Below are 11422 nucleotides of genomic sequence, written 5' to 3'. Positions count from 1 at the left end.
GGTACATTTCTGACACAAACAATTCAGATAGGAAACTACCTGAGGAGCCATGCATGTGTCGCATACCCTTCAGAGTGTGTGGGTCTTTGCTGAGGAGAGGGATGAAGAGGAGAAGATCATTTTGGTTCAACAGTATGATGGCTGTACTTTTATAAATAAAATAGCTGCTGGTACTCACCATGAAGTTGTTAGAGTAAGTTCTGTTGTTTTTAACAACAACAGAAAAGAGGTGCAGGTGCTGTGTACCCCCTGGAAGAAGAAGAAAAGCACTGGCTTATTCCATTGGAATAACAGCCGTTCTTTAAAGGTATTAAAATAAACAGTTGAGCCCACTTTTTACATAATTTTGCAGCATAACGGGCCTCCAGTTGTTGCTAGACTCCATCCCAGCATGGGAAGTTGTTGTGGGGGACAATGCCCCATTGCAACCTCTCCACATTGCTTCTACCACAGACTACCCTCCACTGCAACTTCACCCCACCATTCCACACACACACACATTGCAAACCTACACAAAGAGGCAGGAAGATTTCTCTAGCAATACAGTAAGGAATGAACCTTCATATGGCAATAAAGGGCAACGTGGGGTGTCTGCTGTTCTCATCCTCCACAAATTGAGACTGAAAGGGTAAGTGTAACCGTATGGAGGGTCCGCTGTAAGCAAGCATTTGTGACATTGCACAACATCACTATTACTCGCAGGTCACAACTGTTGCAATTAACTTTAGTGTCAAAATGAAGACTCTTGCTGTCATATTCCAGAACTAAAGGAACAGCCAATGCACATAGCAACCACTAGGTGGCTCCCTCTGCAAACACTGAAATCCTGGTAAAAGTTCGCTTCAAAATTTAAAATACATGCATATTTACATACAACATTTTTTTTATTATTCCAGCTTTCCACCTCAGATGTGGGGCAGGTAAAGCTGTGGCTGCAAAGGAGCAATCAGGAGCCTTAATGTGCACTCACACTTGTTCCTTGGCAAGTGGGGGCTTAAATTTGGTACCTTTTAATTCTGGTGCCAATCGCAAGACTTGTGTGGATTGGTTAGGAAAACAGGCAATAGTGGTTAAAACTTCTAAAGTAGCTGCTGTCAAGACCCCACCCTGCACAGCCAAATCAGTTACAAAGAGGATAATGAAGGAGTCTTTAGCCAGATCAGTCCTGCACTGAGAAGGGTCCTCAGTCAACTCTTTACTCAACAGCCACTTGAGCTGCCATCTCTGAGGCACGTGGAGTGATGTGATTAGCTTATGTTCTGACAAGACTGGCGATGAGACAATCATATTAAGGGCAGTAGTAGCAAATGCCATGTGAGCAGAAGGCAGCTTATGAGGGGCCTCAGAAGAACTGCAGTGGAAGAGTCTGATGTTAAATTGACGTGTCTTTGGGACCTCATATGTTAAACTCAAGCTGGAAACACTACACTAAGGATGTAGCACTATGCTCCATTTACTGAACCTGTGACCATTTACTGAACCTGTGCCAGGTTTGCACTTAGGGGGTGGGAGACTAATCATTAATTGCGCTTGTGAGTTTGCATCAACAGTTTGGCTGAGGACTTTATTAAAGCAAGATTTTCCTGTCCTCCTATCTGAAGGGACCCCACCCCACTCCCTGCTTTACTATCTGAAGGGACCCCTACTTTACTAATAGGGGGAGTTACAGAGATATTCATTCCGTCGCAGCAGAAATCTGTTTGATTTAAATGGCTTTCTACCCTCTTATACTAAAGGGAATACCCAGAGATGCCATTTAGAGAGTGGAAGGCTTCTCTTGCACTTCAAGCTAAGTGAGATTATTCCCCAGGGGAGCTATAGCTCTGATCATTAGAAGGGGGCAATTAATCCTCTTAAAACACACTTGGGTTGTTTGTTTACTTGCAATTTAATTGTCGGTATATCCTTAAGTGCACACTGAATGTTTCATCTCTCTCTCACTCATGCTGAAACCTTCTACCCCCCCCCCCCCCGGAAAACCTGATGAAAATGATGCCCTCTAGAATATCCATCACCTAAAACACATAGGAAATATAGTTGGCCAACTGCAATATTATGAGCTGGTGAGCTGGAAGGATGTACTAGGTTAGGGGAATGGTATCAAAAAAGAGACCTTCTGGTAAGTGAACGAGAAACGTCAACATTTATGTATTGTGGGCTTTGGTGGGAGTGGCACCTCAAACTCTACCCCCTCCATGCCCCACAGATGCAGGAGAAAATCATGTATTGATCTCCAGTGCCCAGTATTGCTGTTTCCTTATGTCACAGGGAAAGATAGAAAGTATATAGATTTCTTCTGTACCTCAATGATCAGGGTTTTTCAAGTGTTATTAGTTCCATAACCACTGAATGAACTGCCATTTCAACCACATTAAACAGGTGGCTCCAGTCTTTCATTCCACTGTTTGGGGATGTGTGTTGGGCTTCCCATTAGCCCCAGCAGAACATGGCCAATGGCAGTGGTTGATCAGAGTTGTTGTTCAGCAACTTCTGGAGGGCCAAAGGATCCCTGCACCTGCACTTTATCATCACTGATGACAAGTGAATCCACTACTACTTCTGCAGGTCCCATCAGGTATGGTGTAATGGAAGCAGCCAATTGGGCCTTAGGATAGCCTAGATAAGTAGCTACCCATGCAGAGATATGGAGAAAAGCCACAAGGTCACCGGCAGGAGCAAGCAGAATAATTTCATAGCAGAGGTCCGAGATGAGATTCAGACTGGGACTCCCTGATCATAGCTCAGTCTATTCACTATACTAGTTTTATGTTACCCTCCCTGTCTCCCTTTAGACAGTAAAGCTGCAGATAGCATGATTTTATTAAAGTCCAGAACATTTAGGTGCCTTACATCACAATCTTACATCAAATTTAAGTGCCTTACATCACAATCTTTAGAAATGAAAGTCAGGAAGCCAACTGGTACTGCCAGATCTCAAACAGCAAGGTATTAACAAATATTATCTGTTTCTTCCCCATTCTGACCCTTAAAACTACACATATTTAATGGGATTTGGGATCAAATATTCAAATTGAATGGGGGGTGGGAAGCAATAGGAAATGTAGCACATAAACAGTTGGACTAACTGTACACAAAACAAATTTAAATCCCTCTTTCCACACTGCTTGCTATTCATGGGCGTGCATAGATAACTTGTCAGTTTCACATGCCATTAAGAAAGTATGACAAAGTTATGTTCATTTGTGCATGAAAGGTAAGCCAGAGATCTGTGCCAGACGGGAGTTTTAAAGCTCTGGGACAGCCATGCCAACAGCACCACCTTGTGCTCTTAATCCTCAAGCACAATTTGTTTAAAGAGCATAAATCCATGTAAGTTTCCATTCAATTTGCAAGGGAAATGGTTTACCTGTAGCATCAAAGATAGCATCACCTTGCAAATTGCTGTATATTGGAATTTTGTCCCACTCCTCCCTGAAAAGGCTTGAAGTTTTCCTCTCTGAAAGCTACATCTGGTGAAGTGGATGGAAAGTAGATCCCCGCGTCTCCAGTTTTTGTAATTAGTTTGTCCTTCCCGTTGTTTCTTCTGCGCTATTTTGAAGACAGTCTTTCTCAAAAGGCTTCACCCTCCCTAAACTACTGTACATTGAATGTGCCACTTCTATAATCACTGTAGCGTGGCTGTTCTTTTGAAATGCTTTAGTGTGCTCCCTTGTATCCCAAAAAGAATCAGATGTCTCAATCGATTGTAAATAAATAAATTTTAATGATTTTTTTCCTCTGTTCCAGTCCATTATTTTATACATTTATTTATAAAACAGTAGTAACATTTCAGAATCAGAGCGTGGTGCATTTTTCTTTTTCTTTGTTTTATTAAAAACAACATTCTTTTAAAAATTTGTGACTAATTCTCAAAAAAGGCTAGCTCCTCACTTCTCACACTGGAAGAGATTTTGGTAAAGTACCTTTTATCTGTTCCAGTGGGGAGCCATATATAATATATACTTCATAGTTTATAATTAATCCTTGCTGTGTATACAATATACACAACTTCACCATATAAGTCAACAAAGCATGCTGTGCTATGGCATATACTAGCATGTAGAAACAAAGGTAAAGAGAACATATAAAAATCTTTGCCCCCAAAGTTTTAAGAAATGTGACCACTGATTTCAAGTACCCAGCATGAGACATCTCAATAGTCTAATATTTGAAAGAAAGGAACTTATGAGTACAACACTTTCTGAAATTTAGGTCCCTTTCAGTTGCTTGAGACTGATCTTATTTGCAAGCTGAGGCATCAAAAAAACTGCTAGATTTCTTTTTTTTGGGGGGGGAGGGAGAAAACATTCTGGCTTTTATCTTCAAATTCACATGTTTTTCAAAGCCTACTGGATCATGTTGAGTTGAAGATTACAAACAGATCAGACATTAAAGCTACAATCCTGTGCACACATACCTAGGAGCAATCCTCAATGAGCGCAGTGGGATTTATCAATAAACAGGCATAGTGTTGCACTGTTAGATTGTGCAAGCCTATGCATACTTACTTGGAAGTATGTCCCATTAGACTCAAGGGGACTTACATCTGAGTAAACGGGCTCAGGATTGTGCTGTTAGACTGGGTTTGTTTTTTTTTTAAGCTCTAGTTTTGCAGATAACATGATTTTTCTGTCCCAGATAAGGAAGAAATACAAATATGCCATAGTTTAAAATCCTGAGAAGAAATGAGGCTGAAAACCACAGGCTTTTTGAACAAATATTACATTCACATCCTATACCTATATCTTGTAAATCAAGCACACTGCATAATGCAAGTAATAACCGCATTCTGTCTCTGCAGAAGCACTTCATGAACATGAGAGTTCTAACATGTAATATAATGAATTGAGAAAGAACCTTCCAATAAGTCATTTTCTTTATTCCTCCCCCACTCAGTCTTTTCCAGGTATCTGCGCTATAACTGCTGCAGATCCTTCCAATATAGTCTTTGTACAAACGGAGGCTTTTTCTTAATACATATTATTACATGCTTAATACATTTACAATTGATTGTAAAGCACCAACCCAACCTTATGCTCTCCTTCTGCTCCCGAACAGGGTTTCCAATATCACCTGCCTTTTCAAAATTCCCCCTCAAACTCACAACATGCACTGAACGCTTGCATTCAAGTTGCCATACATTTTACTGCCGATAACACAGCTTGCACACCCATTGGCCTTTGGCAGGAGTTCACAATACTTTCTAGTCCAACAGTGTGCAAATTGTGTCCTACTTCTAATGCCCGCTATCCTTCCACAGACACTTGAAATAAACCAATAGTTATGGAACTACTGTACATATGTTAGCAAAGAACAACGGAAAGGGGGGTGGGGTGGTTCATGAAAGTCTAGGTCAGTCTTCCCTAACCTGGTGTTTTGGACTACAACTCACAGTAGCCCCAACTAGTAAAGCTATACTGGCTGGCTGGCTGGGAATTGGGATCCAAAACATCTGGAGAGCACCAGGTTAATGAAGGCTGCCCTAGGTTGTCATCCAAACCATCCTTGGTTCTACCAAATTCCTCTTTAGGAAATCTGCCGAATATATATTTTATGATAAAAATATTCCAACTTTGCAAAATGCACTATGGTGCAAAATCAAGTGCGATTGGTTTTGGTCTCACATGGCTGCATGTCTAGGTATGCTCTTCTGGATGACTAAATCAGTACTTGCTATGTTAATTACCAAAGCAGCACAAGCCCTAGTCCAGCAACACTAGGCACTATAATCCATATCCTCCTTTATGGGCAAAGCAGGAGCAGTTGCCTTACTGTGGGGAATGATGTTTTTTAAAAAATAGTGGGGGGGGGGCGGAAATGTGCTTGTTCCACTGCTAAACCTTTGAAGAAAAATACACTTAAACGGAGGAAAATAAAATAGCATTGCCTTTGTAGGAAGAAGAAAGAATTTTGTTGGTTGCAATTATGTCACAAGCATCTTCCAAGATGTGTACCATGATACTAGTGTAACCTTGTTCCATTACAGCAAAGGCTGTGGTTGCTGTGGGCAGAGGAAAGTACATCTCCTCTATCAGTGGTTGCCAATTGGTGGTCCACGGACCCCAGGGAGTCCACATAACCCATGCAGGGGTCTGTAGCACCATCCACATAACAAAAACTACCACAGAGATATTAAAAATTTCAAAGTAGGGGATCCATAGTATTTGGGTAATTGGGAACCACTGTCCTACATGATCTGTTGATGAAAATCTGCTCAGTTCTGATTCGCTGTTTTCTTGCACAGATGTTCACATAGCCTTAAATCTTCTGTTCTTCTGACTGAGAAGCAACAGAAGTGAATTGGAAAACAATCAGATCAGTTTTAAATGGGTTACTGTGGCACAAAACTGTGACACTGCATGCGTTTGCAGAAGGTGCTTTGTCACAAAAGGACTGCAATGTTTTCAGAATACAGATACCTCAGTGATACAAAATGTTCATTGCTGTGGCACTGAAAACACTAAAACAAGCCCTGGGTGAACTTGGAGCTGAGTTGTCTAAGTGGTTTTACCAAATTCCTCATTTTTGAAATATTCCAATCTGCTGGAGGCAGAGCCACATACTCCCCACCTGAATTTTGCTGCAGATAAAATTCAGCAGGTAGTTTGGAGAAAGAAGTACCACCTTCCCTCAACAGCGCATCTGCTGATTATGTGACTGCTGCTGCATGGAATTTGCTTGCAAGCATGTCACATGCTTCTACTGGATAAGTGATGACTGACTAGTGATTTACTCTCCCTCCAGGCAGACACCAATTTGTGAACTTTTGGGTTGTTTATTATTTTCACTCTTTGAAGGCTGTACAGTCCCTTGCTGTACAGCTTCAGCAATTGAGTAGTCATCTAGCCATTTTTTTTAAAAAAAGTAGCAAATCCCAGAAAGGCTACACACCATTATTTTGTTTAGCTGAGTTTTTTAAAAAAAAATAATCTTTGGATGTTGTGTCCTTTCCCTCTCCTACATATGTCTACCTCCCTCATTTCTAGAGTGCACAGATGGAACATTGTAAGAAGGTGAGTGGGGAGGACTTGCAAGAGCATCATAAATAGCTAAATATACAGCTAGAACTTTGTTTGACCGATTGTGCAGAAAGACCCTACAAAACTACAGAAGCAGTGGAGACTGAAGGCACTGCTTTGTCTGAAAGGAATATGCTGGTGGCTCTTTGGCAGATGGCTCATGGTTATGGAATTGAAATCTCTACCAAAAAAAAAAAAAAATGTTTCAGAGAAAAAGGAAGCTGTTACCTGAAATGCTAAAGTTAGTTCCCTTCCGTTCGGGTTTTTCCTCAGTTGTTTAATAGAGGAAGTTGACATATAACCAGGTCAGATACTTGGGTCCATCTAGCTCAAGTCTTGTCTGCTCTGACTAGCAGGAGGCTCTTCAAGTTCTCAAGCTGAGGTCTCTTGCATCACCTCCTACTTGACCCTTTTGGGATCTTTTGCATGCAGAGCACGAGCTCTTCCACTGAACCATGGGCTCTCCAAATATGTCAATAAGCATTCTGAGAAGAAGTCAGAGCTTCCTTTCTCTATAGATCCAAAATGAGAAGCAGATTCTAGATACCATTAAGGCATGCACACTGCAAGTCCAAAAAGACTAGAGCAGACTTAAGAAGCTAAATGTAATAATCTGAACAGTATCACTTGACACATCCCCAGGCTCACAAACACAACATGTCCCTGTCCCCATGTGACTAGATGTTTCCACTTGCTTCTCCAAAATATCTCTATCACACACAGAGCAACTTAACCAAGGAACTGAGATTCAGTTGGAGCCAAAGTCTCCTAAATTCACAGGCTTGGTGACACTAGAGGCTCATCCATGCCCTGCCACTTTCCCCCAGGGAAAACCCATGGTTTAGCACAGAATCAGAACAAACAGCAACCAGGTCTTCCACAGATTGGTATTTGTTCCAATTTAGTGTTAAAGAGCGGGTTTTCCAATGGAAAGGGATGAAGGCAAAAGTGCTCAGACCCATGCTTACAAGCCCTGTGGCAGCAATCTACCCTAAGGCCACTGAACATTGATCAATCTGTGATTACTTACATTCAAGCACCACCAAGCATATTGCTCTTGCCAAAAACATCAGGCCAAGTCTCTCTGCAATGTACACGTGAAGCAGCTCGCAGTGCAATAGGGGATTTTCATCTGATGCAACATACAAGGTGCCAAGCAGTCAGAAAGGAGGTCCTTGCTTCTTTTGAACTTCCTGAGTTACCAGTGGGGCTGAAGAAATGTAGAGCAGACAATTCAGCCACAGCTACCAGGGGCTGGTCAAGGACAGATAATGTCAGGCACTAATAGGCTGGACCTGCAAAGCACCACAATTCCTAAGTGACTGGAAGGATTATTGAGCCCTGACCAAAATGCCCTGAGACATTGAAGCACTGATGGTAGGCATAAAATCTAGTTACTCTGGGACCTGCCCAAGACTGCCTGGAAGAGTGAGGTGCAGAGAACTTAGGCTGCAAAAAGAAAAAGCTGGTGATCTTATCAGTTCTAGGAGATAGCAGTTGCCAAAACACTCAAATAAAGCTGTGAAGTAAACCAAGGCACACACCTTCAGAACTGATAGAATTTCTCATTCATACATTGTTTGACAATGGGGGGGGGGGGGAGAAAATTCCTTGCTGCAATGTCTCCATCTTAAATTGAATTGTATAAGAGGGTGTCCAGGAAAGGAAATGCAAGGTCAGGAGAGTTGTGTATGCTTGTGGTGTTCCCCACCACGGATATAAGTCCATGTGCAAACTACCAACTTGTGTTAACCACTTAAAAGTAGCAGGCCACAAATAATAGCAGCTTTTCATGGCATTTTGATTTGCAGTTGTTACTGGAAATAAGCGCACCAAACATTTGCACATGTAGTGGGAGAGTGATACATACATTCCAAAATAAAGAGGCATAAGTGAATGTATGTATGTATTGTTATTATTATGATTAATTTGATTTCTTACTCGCCCTTTGCCATAAGGTCCCAGGGCAGGTTACAGCAATTTAAAAGTACAATATTAAAATCAGTTTAAAACAAATGCGCTCAGAACCACACTAGAGTTTGCACCAGCTTAGCTGAAGAAGCTTAATCAAACTGGTGCAAAGGAAGATTCTTTGAGCTCCTTTCAGGGACAAGGAGGGCTTAGGGACACGGGGTGGAATTTGTAAGGTTTTAAAAAAATGTATTCATTGGTAGCCAAGTTACTGATGTATGGCATCCAGCATGAAGGGGCCACAGATTGAGCTGCTGCCAGCTAGACTGATGGGCTGTGGCCTCAGTCCTCAACTACCATACACATGGGTGGTGGTGGGAAAGCAAACATGCAGCTGGAGATACTTTGCAAGATTTTTTTGCTACAGCTAGCAGTAGTTTTAAATGGAAAGACAGCTTACCCATTTTGCTAGGTGAATGATGGTAATAGTTTGAAATATATCGAGGTGCACACATGCACTCCATATGGCTACCCAGGATGACAGTCAAAAAGATTAAAATGGAGGATGGACACAAGCCAAAATTAGCCATCAACAGGCTGAGCTTTGGACAACTCAGACTAAAGGTCTAATCGAAATCTAATGGAGTGTGCATTTTGAAAGCCGTCAAAAAGTTAATTAAGGCTGCTATTATCCCACTTGGGCTTCTGACTTTAGCAAAAGCTCTGCAAGAGCAATCACATTATCCTTCCATCTCTCCAAAGAATTGATACAAAATCACCACCCATCACACCACACTGCTAAGTGGTAGCACCACACTATCTTGCAGTGTCTACTGGATATCCCTGCCCTGTACAGTGGTACCTCTGGTTACAAACAGAATCCGTTCCGGAGGTTTGTTCGCAACCAGAAACCGTTCTCAACCTCAGGCGCGCTTTTGCTAATGGCGCCCCGGCACGCGATTTCCACTTGCATCCTGGGGCAAAGTTTGCAACCAGGAGCGGCTAATTCCGGGTTAGCGGAGATCGTAACCCGGATCGTGAGCAACCAGAGGTACCACTGTATAAGGAAAGGAGCCCCAATATGGGAGTCAGCATGACAACAGGAGTTTTATTTAGCAAACTTATATCCCGCCTTTAAGAAAAAACAGTTTCTCATAAGGCGGTGCTTAAAAAGGAACGGGGGGCACAGTGAGGCTTAAGGGATGTGCTAGTCCCACAAGAAGAAAAAGAGATTAACACCAAGCCTTGGTTAAAGCTGCTTCTCAAACAGGACAAGCTGCCACCCAGCCGTCAACACTAAAATCACATTGTTGCATAAATGCTCAAACTGGATCTGCAGGACACGTAGTATTAAAGGCACAGGGCCCTGAGATACACCTGCAGGGATCTGAAAGGCCATAAAGGGGCCATAAGAAAACCATGATCATCCCGTGGTCACGGCAGAGGAGGCAAGGCTGCTTGGGGGTGGGGGGGTGTTTGGCAAATCAAGGCAGAAGAGAAACTTGGGGGTAACATTCCAAGAGCTGGGGTGAGCTTTGTGAGGAGCATTTCCTACCCCACGCGCGCACACAAACACAATCTCCTATTTCAGGAGCATCTCTGTTCAGTCTCATATGCCCTTTGAGTAAGCCTGCAGGGATAAGGCAGAGGGACGAATCTTCAGAAAACAAACAATATTTTGACTCCAAGTCTTTTCTGCCTTAGAAGCTTCTCATCACAGCATATCTGTGTCCTCCATGCTGAAGCTGCTTCTGCGACTGCTAGCCTTTGAAGCCTCCGGGGACACGGCAGAGAACAAGGGGTCAGACGCCATGGGCAGCATGGTATCCTCCATCAGCATCAAGTCCAGCTCCTTCTTGGACAGGGAAGGGAAGGAGACATTTTGGCTGGGGTCCAGAGGGTCATGGAAGCCTCTCGAGTTGTCGTCAAAGCTCAGGCCGTGAGTGAAGTCCAGCTGGTGGTAAGGGGACTGAGGAGGAGCAAAGTGAGGCTGGTGCTGCTGAGCCTCCTGCTCAGGGTGGAGTGGCGGCTGCGGTGGCGGCTGGATCTCTGTTGTGTCCTCTTCTCCAGGGGTTTCTTGCTTCACAACTTGCTGAGCGAGTTCAGCCATGTTCAAGCCAGAAGGTGAAGCAGTTGGAAGGCCATGGACTCGGGCCTGCATCTCCAGCTCCTTTAGGACAAGGCACACAAACATGACAACAGTCCAGCAGGTGAGCAATCAACATGATCTCCACCCACCCACCCAAAGTTCCAATAGGCATTACTAATGGCAGTAATGCTTTCATGAGGGTGAAGGCCACAGTAAGAATCAGCTTTGAAGCCAAGGTTGAGAACCTCTCTCATCTATTCCCTGAGCACAAGATTATGAGACAGGGCTACCAACTGGAACGGGGGTAGGGATGAGGAAAGTGATGGCTGAAGGAATGAATGAGTAAAATGAAGGCAGTTGCTATATGCACATAAGAGATTTAGGAGGTGCGAGCACAAGACAA

General features: G+C 43.0%; 1 protein-coding gene across 2 annotated transcripts in view; it reads right to left on the bottom strand.

The window, feature by feature from the left end:
* Nucleotides 1-3704: 3704 nt before the first annotated feature.
* Nucleotides 3705-11422, bottom strand: part of TFEB (transcription factor EB) — a 72006-nt gene continuing 64288 nt past the window's right edge. For both annotated transcript variants that reach the window (XM_079980894.1, XM_079980895.1), the window contains exon 10: nucleotides 3705-11100. In XM_079980894.1, coding sequence (XP_079837020.1) covers nucleotides 10645-11100 — 456 coding nt within the window. In that variant the 3' untranslated portion in view covers nucleotides 3705-10644. The remainder of the gene's footprint in view (nucleotides 11101-11422) is intronic.

The sequence above is a fragment of the Podarcis cretensis genome (genome assembly GCF_951804945.1).
Source record: "Podarcis cretensis genome assembly, chromosome: 6".
In the NCBI taxonomy this organism is placed as follows: domain Eukaryota; kingdom Metazoa; phylum Chordata; class Lepidosauria; order Squamata; family Lacertidae; genus Podarcis; species Podarcis cretensis.
Note: the sequence above shows the minus strand (reverse complement) of the source record. Positions and strands in the feature narration are given on the sequence as shown.